General features: G+C 38.7%; 1 protein-coding gene across 17 annotated transcripts in view; it reads left to right on the top strand.

Annotated features, from left to right (window-relative positions):
- CPEB3 (cytoplasmic polyadenylation element binding protein 3) overlaps positions 1-19,424 on the top strand; it is a 193,691-nt gene that overhangs the window by 115,822 nt on the left and 58,445 nt on the right. For all 17 annotated transcript variants that reach the window (XR_004278792.1, XM_032313581.1, XM_032313580.1 and 14 more), the window contains one exon: positions 1,346-1,435. Coding sequence is in view for 16 of the 17 variants with exons in the window: in XM_032313581.1 (XP_032169472.1) it covers positions 1,346-1,435 (90 nt within the window). In the remaining variant the exon portion in view is untranslated. The remainder of the gene's footprint in view (positions 1-1,345; positions 1,436-19,424) is intronic.

The raw sequence follows: 19,424 nt of genomic DNA, 5'->3' as shown, positions 1-19,424 counted from the left end.
AGATAAGGAAACTGAGGATTAGAGGCAGACAGTTTGTCCAAGGTTATGTAGCTAATGGTGCAGCTGGCATTCAAAATTAGTCCAATTCCAGTGCTTTCGGTCATGTTCATCACTATCCCATCTCATATTTTAATATAGATATCTATTAATTAAAAGCCCACCTTGCCTTTAAAAGAATAAAGACTAATTAGAATTTTTCTTTATAATGTTTTTGAGATACTGTCAATCCAAAAGTGAGTTTTCAATAATGCCCAAACCCAATCAGCACATAGTGGGTTATCAATAAATATTTGTTGTACAGATGAATGGAGTAAAATTGTGACAGTTAACTTAAGGGGAAAAAACAACAATTCTAATTCTAGTAGGCTATGGAACTTCTATAAAAAATATTGTTAAAACAGTTGTTTTGTCAGCATTGTAGTTCTAGTTGTGACATTTCTTCAACTTATCATGATTTTCTTTTTTCATGATGAGAAAGGAATAGTCTAAAAATAGTTTTATTTAAGACTTAATGCTTTAAAGACTTAATGCTTTAGAGCTGGAGACTCATTTTCTTCCAAACTATTCTTTTACTACTGTTAATCTCATCTATCAATGGGATTTTTTTTAAATACAAAGTTTATATCATGTCTGAGAGGGAGGGTAGCAGCTTAATTCTGAGTGAGAGCTAAGTTATAACCTTCTGCTTTGAGTCAGAAGTCAGAAGGAAAAGGTAAATTTATTGAGCTATAACTTTGGAAACATTTTCTTTATAGAATATGTAATAGGTAAGTATGAAAGAAAGAGATCATTGGTTTTAACTTTTTATCATCAAATAGAATTACCTACTTATTGCTCCTACTCCTCACCAAAAGAATTGTATCTATTTCTAAAATAATCTTATAGATAATCTTAGATTACTAATAATCAAAACCTAATATTAATGATCTTGGATATTTTAGAGATTATTTTACATAAATGAAAGCATACTTTAAATATTTTGCGTACTTTTCCCTTTTTTCTAAAAGCAGAGAACATTTCTATTTTTGGAATCTTTTTTTTTTTTTTTAACCCGACAGAGAGGTCACCTTGGTTATGTCAGATTTTTTTCTTCCAAATTCTAATATCAAATTTGTTGGTGGTGAAGAGCAATAAATTATAGTTAGAAACACTATTCTGCATGGTTGAAAGTGAATAACCAAATGTACCCAATACACAATTGTATTTCACTTAGTAGGTTTGACGTCTATAAAAATGCTTTAGAAATAGTTTTCAAAGTATTTTTTAAAATAAAAGACATGCTTTATGCTATTCTGTTTGCAATATTTTCTTTTTCTCTTTCTAACATTGCTTCTTTATTTTGTAGATGAGATCACTGCCAGCTTTCGCAGGTTTGGACCTCTCGTTGTAGACTGGCCTCACAAAGCTGAAAGCAAGTCGTATTTTCCTCCTAAAGGTAATGCATTTAAAATGTCTCCAGTGCTTGCCTGTTGGAGAGCTAGCATGACAGTTCAATAAAAGACAGCCTTTTAATTCTTGAAGTAGCAGTTGGAGTTTTTCCCCTAATGAAGAAAATATTTTAATGCTGATCATCTTTTTGTGTCATACTGTTTTCTTTTGGAGACTCTTCCCCCAGGAGAGCACTGATGGTTTCAGGCATCCATTGTACTCACGGTGAGATCCTGTGAGTCCATTGTGAATGAGCCTTGTACTAAATTTTCATCATTTGAGAGAAAAAAATCTAGGGGTTTGAAGAATGTCAGTGATTTGAGAGGAAAAGATTATTTTGTATCAAATCTTATTTGTATCCCACAATCCTGTGGTTTTATAGTTCTTGTAAACTCCAAACTTGGAAAACCTAGTGGCTGAAAAGTGACATTGTATGAAATTACCTTTATTCACCTCTGTATTTTAAGTGACTTAGCTTGCTGAGGGGTGGAGGGCAAACTAGCAAAGAACTCTTCACATGAACTCATCCGTTATGTTTGGTAGGCTATTTTGGTAATTTACAAAGACATGAAAATATATTACTTTTTTCATTGTTTGCCATTTCCACAGAATTCAGGGAATTTTTCTAGTGATGTTAACTCTGAGTAAGTTCCTAGAATCATATAGATGAGTGTTTTGGGTTTTAAAAAGGAAGTTTTCTGGGGCGCCTGAGTGGCTCAGTGGGTTAAGCCTCTGCCTTCGGCTCAGGTCATGATCCCAGGAATCGAGCCCTGAGTTGGGCTCTCTGCTCGGCAGGGAGCCTGCTTCCCTCTCTCTCTCTCTCTGCCTGCCTCTCAGCCTACTTGTGATCTCTGTCTGTCAAATAAATAAATAAAATCCCTAAAGAAATAAAATAAATTTAAAAATAAAAAGCTTTCTTCATGTGTTATATTCTGTAGATATGTTTCAAGGATGTCTTTCATCTCTAAAGAATTGGTTTTTTTGTTATGTATTATCATATAACATTGCTCACCACAAGAAGGTGGAGTTAACATACTTACCCTTCCTGTGCTTTGTACAGGAATGAATTTATGGCTTAACCTGGGAAAGGCAGGTGGCTTCCTCGTATGTCTGATTATTAGGTTTCTTTGACACCTGTATTTCTCCCCAGTCTCTCTATAACCTATGAAAAGAAGTTACTCACTAAATAGAGGCTTTTTGTTTACTTTTTAGTCATTTCCTTTTTGATCTTCTCCAAGAATTTTTAAAGTTAAAAAATAAAGTTTTATATTAATCAGAAAAGATACAAACCACCATGTTGATTATTCCACTGAAGGAATGTATTCACAACTTCATAAGACATGTGTGACGCTATGTAAAGACACATGTTTAAACAGTGTTTCTAAGAGTGCTAATAATTCCCTGAGTTGGAGTAGAGTTATTTCAGTGAGTGAAGGAGTTCACCACAGGTGCTGTAGGTCCCATGCTCTGTAAAGTCACATGTGTAAAAAGTAAGAGTTGCAGGTACATGTTATCTCAGTGAAAGAATGTGTTCACCACACTGTGGTGCATGTAGCACACTGTAAAGTTACATAAAAGATATTTCTAAGAGTGCTAGTAAAAAAAAAATCATGCTGAGAAGGTTATAAAAACAACTCTGGGATAAAAGGTATCAGGTGATCATAAAAAATGAAGATAAACATATATAGTTGTGTCCAAAGAAAATGATCTCAAACCTACCTGTATCAGATATAATCACTGTACATATTTTATTAAATTTCCTTCTGCTGTTCTCTTTATGAATACGAACATTTACATGAAATTTTGCATTTTACGTAAATGGGATCACACTGTATGTGTTGTTCAGTAACCTTCATTTCCCCCTCCGCCATGTCAACATCTTGCTATGAGAGACCTACATAATTTTAATGACCTTATTTTATTTAATCTGTCCTACTGATGGACTCCTAAGTTGCTTCCAGCTGTTGCCTTTCATGGGTAATGCTTCAGTGAATATCCTTGTGCCTTCATCTTTTTGTTCTTTGTCATGACCTCTTAGGGTGAATTTCCAGAAGTGAGGTACATATTTATACAGATTGCAAAGCTTCCCTTAAGAAAGGTCATTTACGTTTATGTTCCCACCAGTAATATCTGATTTGTAAACCAGTTTTATTGAGTCTGAGGAAATGACTCCTTTTCAATCTTTGCCAGTCTGATGGTTTAAATAACATCCCCTTTTCCTTTTTTTGGCATTCTTTTCTCTTTACTTGCCTTTGAATGTATTTTACTTTTTTAGATTGACTTTTCATTTCTGTCTGACTTCATATCGAAGTAATGCACAAGAAGAGATCCAGTTTTCTTTTTCCAAGTAGCATGCCAGTCATCTCAATAGTCATTTATTGACTAATACAGTTTTTCTTCATCAATTTGGATCATTAGAAATAAGTATAAGAGGGGGCACCTGGGTGGCTCAGAGGGTTAAAGCCTCTGCCTTCGGCTCAGGTCATGATCCCAGGTTCTGGGATCAAGCCCCGTATCGGACTCTCTCCTTGGCGGGGAGTCTGCTTCCTCCTCTCTCTCTCTGCCTGCCTCTCTGCCTACTTGTGATTTCTCTCTGTTGAATAAGTAAATAAAATCTTTAAAAAAAAAAAAAAGAAGTAAGTATAAGAAAGAAAAATAAGTGTTGGTTGGAAGGTTAACTCTTCTGTTTCTCTGTGGAGTGCACAAGTTTCTCTGGAACAGCTCTGTCCAGAATGATAGCTACTAGCCACATGTAGCTAATGAGCATTTGAAATGTGACTAGTTTAAATTGAGATATGCTATAAGTATAAATTATACACTAGATTTCGAAGACATAGTTTTAGAAAAAGGTAAAATATCTCACTAGTACTTTTGTTTTCATGTTAGATTGGTAATTTTGTGGTATATTGAACTAAAATGCATTAAAATGAACTTCACCTGTTTCTTTTAATCTTTAAGATGTAGGTATTAGAAAAATTTTGCCTGCTTTTTTGTGTATTTTTTTGTTTCTGAAAATTTTAAGATACATATGACTCATTTTTCTGTTGGAAAGCACTTCGAGAATGAGAATCTGCAAACTACCTGTTTTTATACGGACTGTAAGCTAAGGATGGTTTTTATATTTTTAAAAGTTGTAAAAATACACATGCAAGAAGAATATGTAACAGAGACTATATGTGGTCCTCAAATCCCTTTGCAGAAAGTTTGTTGCCTCCTGCTTTAAAATAGTCTTTTGAGCTACTCATGTAGCTTCTGAGACATCCATTGAAAAAGGAGGCAGTTTATTTTAGAGGAAGTCTATATGTTTGCTAGACCTAGGTAATTCTTAAGTTTGCTTTTCAATGGAGTCAAATGCTTCCCTGCAACCTTTACCCTATTGATAAATTGTGTCCTGTAAAGTAAAATAGAATAAATTACCATTGTGACATCTGTCTCTTCGTACTTTAAAAGATTATTCATTTCTTTTTATGTCATCTCTTTTCAAATATAGATATTTTCACTTCTCTCAGACGTACCTTATGTCTAATGGTTTCCACATCACCATTTTTTTGGTGATGTTTTGTCATGTTTACAATATCCTACTTAAATTTGTTACTAAGAATTTAAAAGAAAACATTTGGTTTGGTATGAGCAGTATGAATTTTAGCAGTTCTGTTAACTCCATGGTTTTTGGTGCCATTCCTATATAACAGCATAATAATATAAACTGTAGAACATGATGCCTTTATTTTATACCTGAGGTTAAGTGTTGAGAGGGGTCAGTGACAGCAAGGCCAAGAGGAGAATCTGGATGTCCCAATTCTGGTCCACAGGCTTGCATCCTTGCAGAGTGGATTGCCTTCCCTGTGATTAGGGGTTAGGAAGAGAAATAATGATTATACTGTTGACTCCTTTTTGTGTTTTGGCTTTCAGCTAGTCTGAAAGTTGACCTGATTGGGGAGTACCTAAAGAGATTTGGTGTTATTCTAAGATTGAAGTAACTTTTAGAATCCCTGCCCATTGCTTTGAATATTGGGACCATTTAAGGAGTTCACTGCAACTGTTCTGTGCCTTCTTAATAATGCCCCCTTGCTCTGTTTCTACTTTTCCTTAAATTCCTTGGGTTTTAATACAGGTCCACGCCTTCTTGGGAATGCCCTTCATGCCGAGTGAACTTTTCTTTAGATTACCTTAGATTGGCTATTACCTACAGTTTGTTTGGCTGTCCATTTTGGTTTACGTGTAAATAAAGAGGAACCACTCCCTATTGAGCCGTTTGGCCTTTTTCTCAGAAAGTATATGCCTAATGAAATACACATTCATTCATCTGGCAGGTTTACCTATACAAATATAGGGTAGAGTTTATAAAACCATGACCATTTCATGGACTGTGCAGAGCTTAAAATCCATGTAGAGAAGCACTGACCAGGCACATCAGCTGTCCCTCTAAGTGTTGTTGGGCCAACACAATGGGAGATAATGGAATCTGGGGCTCTCTCCAGCACAAAGACCACTGGGATATTTGATCAGGCATTTGAAGTTATGCAAAGTCCTGTGGATCAGTTTATCTGTAGGCCACAAGCAGGTGATTGCTCATTCTGCAGAGCAACACTGAGAACAAGGAAAGGTGGAGGAAGGCTTGGAAGTCGGAATGTGTGTTTTCATAATTTGGTCTCAGACCTCATAACTTATAGTCCTGTGGAGGAAGTAAGAAATCAGTCAACCAGTCAAAAAATAAACACAATAACAAATTGTGATATTTCTGTAAAGGGCAAGTAGAGAGGCAGTAATTCTGAAAAGGGGGCATCATTTTAGAGTGCGGATATGGAGAAAGCTTTTCTAAGAAGATGGCAGTTAGGCAGATCTGAAAATTGAGGAGTTAGCTAGAAAGTTAAGGAAGCAGGTTCCAAGCGGAGGAGTACCATATGGGAATGACTGAGTATGAAAGGGCTTTAGTACCTTTGAATAAATGAAGTGTGGTTGGAATGTTAGGAGAAAATGATGCAAAAGAATGAGACTTGAAACAATAGGATTTATTTTTCTTCCCTAAATTAATTTCATCCCCCAGAGAGAGTGGACATGAAGGCATTTGTGTGGTGTTTGCCTTTGGGGTGGTGGAAGAATGGAGTTGGGTCAAGTAGAAATATCAGTTTAAAATACTTTCAAATAGCTATTGATAAAACTGAAGCAAAGTCTTGCTTTGCGTTTCCTGCATTTAGTTCTTGATGATGAAAAGAAATACAACTCTAGCCAAACTATTGAGGAAAAGTTTTCCAAGATCATCTTTGCATACTTCTTAGTTCTGGAATAGCAGAGTTGCAATTGTGAGGTCTAGAAAGAGGTTCTTCCAAGTCTTAGGACATGAGCCCAAACCCACATTCATACAGAATAGTAATCAATGTCACTTATGTTTATAATAGCTTGGGTACAGGGGGTGCCTGGGTGGCTCAGTCGGTTAAGCTTCTGCCTTCAGCTCAGATCGTGATCCTGGGGTCCTGGGATCCAGCCCCACATCGGGCTCCCTGCTCAGTGGGGAGCCTGCTTCTTCCTCTCCCTCTATGTGCACTCATCGTGCTTGTGCACACACTCTCTCTCTCTCTCTGTCAAATAAATAAATAAATAATTTTTAAAAATAGCTTGGATGCAGGTAATTTAAGATAGTTATTGAAAAAAGATGGTGAGAGAACAGAATAAATGCAGAGGGCTGAGGTCCTGATGCAAGTGATGATGCAGCATTGGGAATATCAATCCATCCAATGTTTGTTCCTTGTCCATCTGTTAAAGAGTCCATTTTTGGCCTTTTGAGGGATCTAGAGAAGCTTACCATTCTTGTTTTTGAGAAGGTTGCAGTTTGCAGTTCTTGGAGGAGACCTGGAAATAACAGATGTGAAATGCTAAGTAATGGTAAAGAGCTTGGGTTCTGGAACTAGACTTGCTGAGCTCCTCCACCTATTGTATGACCTCGGGCTTACTGTTTAACCTTACTGTGCCTTCGTTTCATCATCTGCAGAAGAAGGATCATGATAGTACCTACTTCAGAAGGTCATGATGAGGATTAAAACAAGTACGTAAGTTCATGTGGGGTGATTAAAGCAGTCCCTGCATACAGTAGATATTCTGAATGATACTGTTATTTTTATTAAAATACAGATCAACTTATGCTTAATGACAAGTGAGCAAAAAATATTCTGTGCAGGCAGAAGAGGAACAGATTGCTGTGGGCTATGCAAGACCTTGATCTTCAAAACTGGGCAGGAAAAGAATAGGCAGAAATTGCAGGAGGCTAGAGTTAGGATAATTAAGATGGCTAACCTTTACCAAGGGCTACCATCAGCCAGGCATTGGGTTACTGTTTTCTAAATCATATTTATTCTTCCCAACTGCACAAGGTAGATAGACACCTTTAGTATTCCCATTTTTATACAGAAGAAGAAACAGATTTAGAAGAGGGCAATTTGTCCATGGTCATGTATTAAATGGTAGAGCTGGGATTTGAGCCTGAACTGGCTGGCCTCAGAACCCAAGGCCCTTAAATATAGCACTCTACTAGTCTCATTTTGGAGTAAGGATGGCCCAGAGGTGGGCAGCGGGCTTAATTAAGGCAGGATTATGTGTCAGCCTGACGGCCAAGCCTACCACCAAGGCCAAGTAAACAGTGATCAAGAATAAAGGCTCTGGAGCAAGCTGTCTGGGTTGGATTTCCTGTTCCACTACTTACCATATCTGTATTCCTGAGCTGATTATTTTCCTAAATCTCTATTTTTTAATCTACAAAATGGAAACAATATAGTGTCTAATTCTAGTTTGTTAGGATTAAATAAGAAAATTTATAGAGAATACTTTCATAGTACCTAGATATCTTTGAAGCCTTTTTTTTTTTTTTTTTTAAGCAGGGGAGAGGTGATTGAGGTTTTTATACTTGATTTTGTTGTTTTAGCCAGAGTTAGAAAAATTATTTAGGAATTTTCTGTAATCCAGTTTATAAGCAGTAATAAGGACCATAAAGACCTAAGATATTAGCATTGAGATTTTACTAGACCAGAGGCAGTAATAGAACAGTAGTTCTAAACGAGTAGATCATGATGATGGTAGACTTTGATGATAGGGTTGTGCTAAAATTACTTCCACTGAATGGGAGAGTCATGATACTGTTGAATGTAGGGAAATCAATTGAGAGAAAACAAATTTGATGATGTGACAGTTTGATTAAAGACATGTAGAGTTTGGTGTGTCCTCATATCTGATCTGAGAGGAAATTACTAATAGCCATTGAGATTGTGGTTACATAGTTTGAAAGAAGAGACAGGAGCTGGAGACCCACATCTCTTGAGAGTGTCTTTATAGAGGAGAGAGAGAAGAAAATGACAAATAATAAGTAAATGTTGTTAGGAACTAAAAGGAAGAAGAGAACATGTCAGTAGAGATGTGGATGAGTGAAGGACTAGGAGCATATTTGTGACCTTGGAGGCTAAGGAAAGTAGGTTCAAAAAAGTGTATCAGGACCATCAGATATTGTAGGGTTACTGAGAAGGTCTCCATGAAGGGTATGTGCCTGGCTCAGCCAATAGAGTGTGTGACTCTTCATCTTAGGATCATGAATTCAAGCCCCATGTTGGGTGTGGAGATTACTTAAGAAAAAAATAATTTAATTAAAAAATAAATAAAATGTTAAAAAAAGAAAAGAGTGCCATGGAATAGAAATGAGTGTGGCCTTCTTGTCAACTACATGATCACAGGAATTTCTTTTTTTTTTTTTTTTTTTTTTTTTTTAAAGATTTTATTTATTTATTTGACAGAGAGAAATCACAAGTAGATGGAGAGGCAGGCAGAGAGAGAGAGAGGGAAGCAGGCTCTCCGCTGAGCAGAGAGCCCGATGCGGGACTCGATCCCAGGATTCTGAGATCATGACCTGAGCCGAAGGCAGCGGCTTAACCCACTGAGCCACCCAGGCGCCCCAATCACAGGAATTTCTATTGTTATCGTAATTCTCGATGTTAGTATTGTATTGAAGTAGGAAAACCAGAACAAAGAAATCAAGTTTGCACTGAATGAGTATTATTTTATAAATAAGAATAATCCTGCCTTCCCAGCAGAACCAGCCACCATCATTTTTTGTTTCCTTCCAGTCTGTATTCATATATATCCTTTTTTGTGGAGGGTATAATTATAGCAGAAATACAGTTTTCTATCCTCCTTCTTCCCTGCCATGTTACTATATACTTTTCATATTTTTCAAGAGTCTGCCTAACCTGTTGTTACACTTTAATTTACTGGCTTGTTGGTTATTTAGGCTATTATAAATGATGTTCCTTCCTGTTAATATATCCTTGTATGTGGGTTTTTTTTTTTCTTTCATAGGATTCTCTTTAGAATAAATTGGCAGGAGCTTAACTAGAGTAAAAAGAAATGAAATTCTTGATGAGTCCAGATTTGATATCACATGGCTTCCCAAAGCAATTTTCTCTATGATGTTTATGCTAATTTGGACATCTGCAGGACCATTTTTGCTTAGTTCCAAGTTAGAGAGATGGTACATTGCAGTGTGGACTTACCTTTTGCCTGTGGATCCGAAATGTAATGGACCCCCACAAAAGCCAGAAACCACATTGGTATGAATCTTCTACTTGAAGCATTTAAACCTTTCCTCTTGGGTCACATCTGTTGAATCTTTGGTGTTCATTGACTTCATCTCCTATCATTCTTTCCCTTACCCACTCTGGTCACACTGACTTCTTTGCTATTCCTTGAGGTCTCCTCAGGCCCTTCAGGGCCTTAGTACTTCCTTCTGTCTGAAACTCTTTTCCCAGATTTCTGAGTGGACCGCTCATCTCTTCCCTTAGACAGACCTCTCCTCAACTGTTACCTTAACAGAGAGCCCTTTCCTGATCTCCTTATCTAAAATGGCAGTCCCTCTATTCTCTTGCTCTTTGTCCCTCTTACCCTCTTACTCATTTTATTTCTTTTTCGCTCTCGTTTTATTTTTCTTCAAAGTGTCTATGACCTGAAAAACTGACATGTTTCTCTGTTTTCTAGATTGGAATGTAAGTTTTATAAGAGTAGAGTGTTTTTATGTTTTGTTCACTGTTCTACGCCTAGTACCTTGCATACCTGCCTCAGTGGCTGGCCCTCAGATATTTGTTAAATGAATAGATTTTATCTTTGCAAATGATGAGTTCACTACTTGCTCAGAGAATAGAAGTCTATCACATTTTAAAGCTGGAAAGTTCCATAAAGATCATCTCATTTTAATATAATCTTTATTTTGAACTGAGATTTGAAGAGGTGAATTGTCTTTTCCTAAGATCGTATAGTTTTTATCAGACAGGCTTAGACCTGACTGACCAAGAGTTTGTGCTATTTTATCTGGTGAATTAATTATAAAGGAAGTTATTTTTATTTGTTTGACTAGTGTGTATCATTTGTGGGAAAGGAATATTGGTTTAAACTATAAAATCTGATATATTATGTTGTTATTTACAAGACTGGATTTTATATAAAAATTAACAACTTCAGTTGTGTGACCCATGGGACACTTCACAGCTTAAAAACAGAAGTGGTCCTTGGCTTTTTCCTAAATTCTTCTGTTCTGTTAGTCACGCTGACATAACGGAGGTATTTCCAAGATCTGGTTTAGGATGAGGCTGTGGGTCTGAGATGCCCTTTAGCTGTAGCTATAAGCATGGGATTACATCCCATATAGCTCTTGGGTGATGCCATACCATCATTTCTGGACATGAGTGCACTGCTTTGTAATTGAGTTCTTTGACTACAAGGTTCAGAGGTTCTCTTGTACTACCTCAAGTTGGGGATGTGGTAAAAAGTGACAAGGAAAGCCCCAAAAGTAGGAGCTGTGGTAGAAGCAGATATCATGGAGGTATCATGCTAGGGAGTGGCAGGCTGCAGGGATCCAAGCAGTGGGAACTGTGAATTTTTCATTGTAATATTCCACCATTATCGTGACTCAGCTCTTCTCTGCCCGTGTGCTCGTCTCTGACTGTGCTTCCAGTGGGAAAACTATTTTCATATTTCATATTTCTTAAATTCCAGAAAGAGGGAATTGATTGGCCCAGTTCATTTTTTAATACCTACCTAGCTGTGACATAGGGCCATCCTAAAGACAGTGGTCGGAGAATTTTTGGCTGCTTGGTAAAGAAACAGCTTATTAGTTCTGCTTCCTTGAACGTGGGGCTGTGAATGTGATTACTAGGAGGATAAGGTGGGCATGACAAGCTTTTATGTGGATAAGTATGTTTATCATGACCTCCTTGGAAGACTAGCCTGTGTCCAAAGTTGCTATCACTAGAGCTACAGAAAAATCTCTGCCCACCCTGAGCCGCCTTCCCCTCATTCTGTACAAGCAGCTGCTCTCGATACTGCCAGTGGTCTGAGCTCTTGTGGTGGGGCGGGGGCCAGGGAAAAGAACTGGCATCTCCTGGATAGTCCGTACAGCTGCACTACTGCTGTTGGCAGGGACTTGTGGGACAGAGGTAAGGAGAGCAGCCAGCTGCAGATGTTGGACAGGAGATTGACCACATGGCTCTGAAACCTTATTCAGAAGTTGGTGATGCTGGCAGTGGAGCGGAGGAGGTTGTCTCAGCCCACTTGAGCAGCCGGTTTCAGTTCTGGCCGTCCGGCGGGGAGAGGGAGGACAGGTTTCAGGTGCACAGCCGGGTGAGCAGGAACAGTAACAGGCATGCAGATTTATGCAAGAATAACTCATGCCTTTCGATCTGATGATTCCCACCCACCTTGGGTGAAGGGTGTACTTCTCAGTGGCTGTTTGTTTGGGTGATCATATATTTCTTCTGCGCTGGACGGGCTAGCTTGGCTGCTGGTCCTTGAGACCAAGGTCATGTCATTGTGGAAGGGTATATAATACCAGCGTAGTTTGTGAACCTGGCACAAGCCAGGCCAGATGGCTTTCAGATTCACTTTGAGGCAGCCAGCTACAGAGATCCTGTTTGAAGAACAGGAAACAGGACTCTAAATGGACAAAAATAGGTCATTGTGAAGCTGCATCGGCTGGATTCGTGGCATCTGTTTCTTTTTCCTTCAGTTTATCTAAATCTGGCTCTGGAAAGGAAAGTTTTCAAATTTCACATTTTTTTCCCTTGTAGTATAACTTGAATGGAAATAAGTCTGTTGTTTTAGGCCCAGATTCCAAGCTTTTCTACTTTCTGAGTTACATAAACTGATCCAAGTTGGGAAACTCAAGGGTTTTAGCCTGTACCTAACCTTTTGCAGTTTATAAGCTTTTGAGTAGTACTTTGCCTTTTTTTTCTTTTTTAAAGCAGATCCTGGTTTATAATACTCATGCCTTTTAGTGAATTCTGTATTTTAATTGATTGAAGTTTTCTTTCTCAGAAGGATTTTCTTATAAAAACATGGAAACTGTACTGCAGGCTAGCAGGAGTGGTCTTTTCGTTTTGTTTTGTCCTGTTTTGACCTATTATTGCTTTCAGAAGCTTAGCACACCCTCGGTTTAAACTGTTTTATTAAACACCTACCTCTTCTGCATTGTATTGAAGTTGAACTGTAAGAGCGAGTCTTTGATTTCAGAGCACGTGTTGTTTGAGGGACTGTATAGAAAGGAGTAGGCAGAGGAAGGTGCCGGCAACAGGACAGGGCCTGAGCAGCCACATACATAATGGAGATACCCAGTACTCTGTCAGAGCAATACCTGATGCTATGTCCAGACCGAAGTGCTGGGAGTAGGGGAGATGCTTGTATAGTGTAGAGAAATCAAAACCACCCCTGATGAGAATGTTCTTTGGAAGAGAGTAGCTCTCAGGAACTGAAATTTGACAGGCTGAGGCAGGGTGAGTGTTTTCACAGAGGGTGTAGATTGGGACAGGACTTGCTGACAGGAATTGGATGAACAAGTGAGACCAAGAGAGGATATATCAGTTGAAAACGTTTGGAATGGGAAAATGAGAGGATCTGGTGAACAATTTTGAAAGCCGAGAACAAAGACTTGGGTTGTCTTTCAAAATAGAATGGATAGCTTTAGTCAAGGCTTTCATCTTGTGAAGGAGAAATGGTGGCACAGAGAAAACCTGTGACAGCAGCATCAGGAATTCATCAGAGGAGTATTAAAGTGCAGGAAGGAGGAGAAACTAGATTGTCAAAGTTCAAGCACTGTACAAGCAGTTTGGACCAAAGCTTCATCTGCATGGAAGTATCTGTTAGGTTAAAAGTTGTGTGATGCTGAATGAGGGAGATAACAACCAGTAGGGCAAGAGCTGGGTGTTTGTGGACTCAGACTTGGGCAGTAGTTAGTGTGTGACACTGAGCAAGTCATTTAATCTCTGAATGTCAGTTTACTCATCTATGTTAATACTACTCATTGGGTTATTAAATGGATTATGGGAAACAGAGCACATTCATACCAACACAGTACTTAGGCTTAATAGGTGTTAAGTAATATTAGTGCCCCCCCACCCATGAAAATGTAATGCTCAGTAATAATAAAACTGCCCAACTAGTTTGACCAGTTTCCTCCCACACCCTCAGTCTGAGCTCAGTTTTCATGGTCAGGTGCTTGTTAGAACTGACTGTGACTAGAACTGACAGACTGGCTGATTTCACAAGGACCTCTTTATGTAGGAAATGTGAGGTTACATAAACAGAGCAAGTTTTAAGCCCAAATGCCCCAGGTCACTGCCCTGGATTACAGGACTTTACTAAGAACACAGGAAGTAGATTGCCAGTTTTCAGCTCTGAGGTGGTTCTACCCATCAGACTTGTTTTCTTGTCCATTCCTACCTTCCTCCACCCCTGCCTGCCAAGCCAGAAGTCCACAAAGAAACAGTTACTAGTGCAGTAAAAAAAAACACAAAACAGGCTAGCCCAAAATGTTTGAGCCTCAGCCCTATGTAGTGAATATAGTCAAAGAAATATGTTTAGTTCTGAACCCACAGGAAACGTTCAGGAATCCGCGGATTTGGGCAGTATCTGCAGAGCCATTTCTACATATTATCTAAGGCTAATTCCTTCACTTGGAATGACCTCCATTTTTTTTTTCACTCAGTCATGCCGTTAAGATCTGCTATCACCTACAGAAAGACTTCCTGATTTCTCTATCCATGTCTTCTTCACTGAAAGATCTGTCTTCTTTCTGTGAAGTCCAGTTTCTACAAATACTTAAAAAAAAAATTGGGATACTTGATGTGTTCTTCCTAGATTACGGTTCTATATGTACTTACTCTTCATTACTTTCTTGTACTAGCTTACCAATTCCTTAAGAACAAAGGCTTATGTTAGTATTCTTCTGTAGTGCTTAGAGCACATAGTAAGTGTTCAGTAAATTTTGGGAATCACTTATTTTCATGAATGAATAGGGAATGAATTGGGAATCCAGTTCAGAGAACTACGGTGTTCTCCAGGCAGGAGGCAGGAAATTGATGAGGTGCTTCGGCTCTTCCCATCCACTGCCCCCAATCCTATACTCTAACTAATGAACTCTAGTCTCTTTTCCAAGTGAGCCAAACCTTTGACTGACCTTCTGTGCCTGGGCCTGCCCTCTTTCCTGAACTTGGAATCCTCTTTCTTCCTGGAAGACTAATTATTGCCCTGCTCATATATGGCCTTTGTTCTATGGCTTTTGCAGATGTTTGGACACCTTTGCTCTTTGTCATTCACCAGTGTTCTGTAGGACACACCCCCAACACAACACTTTTCATCGTGTCCCTTAGTCATTTATTTATAGGTTGGATTTTTCTGGGACTTGGCTGCTTCATCTTTGTAGCTTATTGCTTAGCTTCATGCCCTGTCCCTCATAAATATTTTTGGTTCTATTGAATTGAATCCAAAGACAAAGACTCCTGAGGCAAACCAGGTAAGTCCTCTGACACAAGAGCCAAGGTTAGTGAGAATGTTTGGAACAGCCTCTGTGCCAAAAAGTGTTTGAACTCAGGCAGCTCTGGCTGGGGAGGTGCCCTTCAGTTCTGTCTAGGAAGGTCACAGGAAATCAGGGAGGCTGGATTCTGTGCAAGGAGAGCGTGCTCTCTCTCTGTCTCTCTGTCTCTCTCTCTCTCCCTCTCTTTCTCTCTCTCTCTCTCTGTGTCCAGACCCTGGATTTTTCCTTCTGGGGAAAATCAGACTTAATCAGAAACTGGCTATCCCTTGGCCAGCTACTGGTCTATGCATGTAGTAGTGGTTTGGGGCATAGCCCTACAAGCCGGAATTGTTTTCCCATTGTAGTTGATACTTGAAACATCTAAATCACTAAGAGCATTAGTTGATTTTAAGAACTATTGGGTCTTTGAAAAATACTCAAATAAATAAATAAATCTTTAAAAAAAAAAAAAAAAAAAAGGGACGCCTGGGTGGCTCAGTGGGTTAAAGCCTCTGCCTTCGGCTCAGGTCATGATCCCGGGGTCCTGGGATCCAGTCCCGCATCGGGCTCTCTGCTCGGCGGGGAGCCTGCTTCCTCCTCTCTCTCTGCCTGACTCTCTGCCTCCTTGTGATTTCTGTCTGTCAAATAAATAAATAAATCCTTAAAAAAAAAAAAAGAAAGAAAAGAAAAATACTAAACGGGGCCCCTGGGTGGCTTTGTCATTAAGCATCTGCCTTTGGCTCAGATTATGATCCCAGAGTCCTGGGATCAAGCCTCACATCAGGCTCGCTGCTCAGTGAGTGCTGAGAGAGAACTGCTTCCCTCTCTCCCACTCCCCCTGCTTGTGTTCCCTCTCTCACTGTGTCTCTCTCTGTCAAATAAATAAATAAAGCTTTTTTGAAAAATACCAAACAGTCCTTGAGAGAAGGGGAGAATATATTACTCTCTTCCCCAGAAAGACCTTGTGGGTTTTTTTTCCAACAAATTTTTATTTTCAAATATTTAAAATCTACAGAAATACATATCAAAATCATGATGAAATACTACCTTACACCTGTCAGAATGGCTAAAATTAACAACACCAGAAACAACAGATGTTGGTGAGGATGCTGAGAAAGGGGAACCCTCTTACACTATTGATGGGAATGCAAGCTGATAAGGCCACTCTGGGAAACAGTATGGAGGTTCCTCAAAAAGTTAAAAAGAGAACTACCCTATGACCCAGTAGTTGCACTGTTAGGTATTCGCCCAAAGGATAAAAAAATACAAATTTGAAAGGGTACATGCACCTTTTCATGTGTTTATAGTAGCATTATCTACAATAGCCAAACTATGGGAAGAGCCCAAATGTCCATCGACTGATGAATGGATAAAGATGTGGCAGATGTACCAATGGAATGTTACTCAGCCATAAAAAAGAACGAACTCTTGACATTTGTGATAATATGGGTGAAGCTAGAGTACATTATGCTAGGCAAAATAAGTCAGTCAGACAAAGGCAAATGCCATGTGACTTCACTCGTATGAGGAATATAACAAACATAACAGGCAAACATATGGGAAGGAAAAAAAAAAAAAGAGGGAAGCAAACCATAAAAGACACTTCAACAGTAGAGAAAAAACTGAGGGTTGATGGAGGGGAGGAGGATGGAGGGATGGGCTTAAAGGCTGATGGGCAGTAAGGAGCACACTTGTTTGATGAGCACTAAGTGTTATATGTAAGTGATGAATCACTCAATTCTACTCTTGAAACCTGTATTACACTACATGTTGACTGGGATTTAAACAAAAATTGAAACAATTCAAACCTACAAAAAATCTATCAGAATAAATGCAACAAACACCTATATAACCTTTTTCTAGATTCACCAGTTGTCAGCATTTTGCCACATTCTCTTTTCTTTTTCCTGTGTGTGTGTGTGTGTGTATGTGTGTGAGTGTGTGATTATCATTTGCAAGTAAGTTGTAGAAGTAAGGACCCTTCACTCCTAAGTGCTTCTGGATGTCTCCTATGAACAAGAAATATCCAGATTGTTCTAGTAATATCCTTTAGAGCTGTTTTTTTTTTTTAATATTTTATTTATTTGACAGACAGAGATCACAAGTAGGCAGAGAGGCAGGCAGAGAGAGAGAGAGAGGGAAGCAGGTTCCCTGCTGAGCAGAGAGCCCGATGCGGGGCTTGATCCCAGGACTCTGGGATCATGACCTGAGCCGAAGGCAGAGACTTTAACCCACTGAGCCACCCAGGTGCCCCTGTTTGTTTGTTTGTTTTACTTCAAGATCTAAACAGGTAGCCTTAACATCCCAATATAGTCTTTTTTTTTTTTTTTTAGATTTTATTTATTTATTTGACAGAGAGAGAGAAAGAGCGATCGCAAGTAGAGAAGCAGGCAGAGAGAGAAAGGGTGAAGCAGGCCCCCCCGCTGAGCGGAGAGCCCAGTGTGGGGCTTGATCCCAGGACCCTGGGATCATGACCCAAGCCAAAGGCAGAGGCTTAACCCACTGAGTCACCCAGGTGTCCCCAGCCCAATATAGTCTTACACTTAGTTATCATATCTCTATACTGTCTTTTAATTTAGACAGTTTCCTAGGCTTTTTATCTTTTGTATCATTTGATAGGTGTATTTCAGAGGTTTTATAGAATATCACTTAATTTGGAATTATCTGATTGTTTCCTCATAATGAGATTCAGGTAAAACACTGTTAGCAGGAATAGTATGCAGATGATCTGTTGCACTGAGAAGGACATAGTACAGGAGGCACATTAAGTCAATTTACCCCATGGTTGGTGATGTTAAGTGTGATCATTTGGTTAAACTGCTGTCTGCCAGATTTCTCCATTTTAAAAATGCCTCTTTCTCCCTTTTTAAATACTGACTAATCTATGAAGTGATACTTTATTAAGAGTATATTAAATATCTTGTATCCCCTTCCCAAATTCACCCAATGGTTTTAGAATTCATTGATGACTCTTGCTTCAGTCAATTATTACTGTGATGATGATATTCATTTTATTAAAATTTTATTTAATTTAGTGAGATACCTGCTTCTTCGCTCCCTCAAGTGCCTTTTGCTAAATAGGTAACTTATGGGGCGCCTAGGTGGCTCAGTTGGTTGAGTATCCGATTCTTGGTTTAAGCTCAGTGGGATTGAGCCTTATGTCTGTTTCAGATTTTCTCTCTTTCCCTCCTCTTACTTTTCTCTCAAGTAACAAATAAATACAATCTTTAAAAAATAAATACATAAATACATAACTTAGACATATATTGAAAGACAGTAAGCATCTTTACTAAATATAACATTTTGATTGACTAATAAAACTAGATCTAAACTTCTCCTGATGATTTTGAAATTCATCATTTCAGTTCTGCTTAATATATGTCTGTGGACTTTAGAGCAAATATATCTACATAGACCTTAAATTGTAGTACTAAAGCATAGGTGACCACTTTCTGCTACTTAAAACACTGTGAAATGATCACAGTCACAAAAGTAACCATAAATAATAAACAAGCCAGTCCTCATTTGCTAATGATAATGATATTCTTGTCTCATCATTTTTAGGCAAGACAGTAGAAGTGAATGGATGAAGAATGAGGGCTCTGTAAGCAGACCTGGGTTTTAGTCTGAGGTGTCCCTTAACCCCTGGAGTTTCAGTTTCCTCATCTGTAAAATGGGAATAACAACTGTATTTGCCTCATAGAATTACTGTGAGGACGAAAAGAGATTGCAGATGTAAAGTATTTATTATTAGCAAAGTGCCTGGCACACTGTAAGCACTTTGTAACTGGTGTTTGTGGTGGTGAAGTTGGTGGTGATGGTTACTTGTACTAGGGATCAAGTATAAAAAAAATCTAACATGAAAATTTATGTATTTAAGAGCTCAGGAAGCGTTGTTTTTGACAGGTAGCCAAGAACATTTTGGAGGTTGTTATATTTAATGTGTTCTCAGGTATTAAGAGGAAAAAAATTTTTAATTAAATTTACCCTGTAAAAACCTGGCCAAATAAAATGGAATTATCCCAATTAAGTCCCCCCAACCCCACACCTTCATGTTCCTCTTTACCCCAGAGAAGTGTGGTCAGTCCAGGCTTGTCTAAAAGTCCTCCCCCCACCAACCTTTGTGGCACCAGTGGGAAAGCAAACAATTTCCTGCCATCCATTCTGCCCAACCCAGAGT

Source organism: Mustela erminea, chromosome 14, assembly GCF_009829155.1.
Source record: "Mustela erminea isolate mMusErm1 chromosome 14, mMusErm1.Pri, whole genome shotgun sequence".
In the NCBI taxonomy this organism is placed as follows: Eukaryota; Metazoa; Chordata; class Mammalia; order Carnivora; family Mustelidae; genus Mustela; species Mustela erminea.
This window is presented reverse-complemented; position numbering and strand designations above follow the sequence as displayed.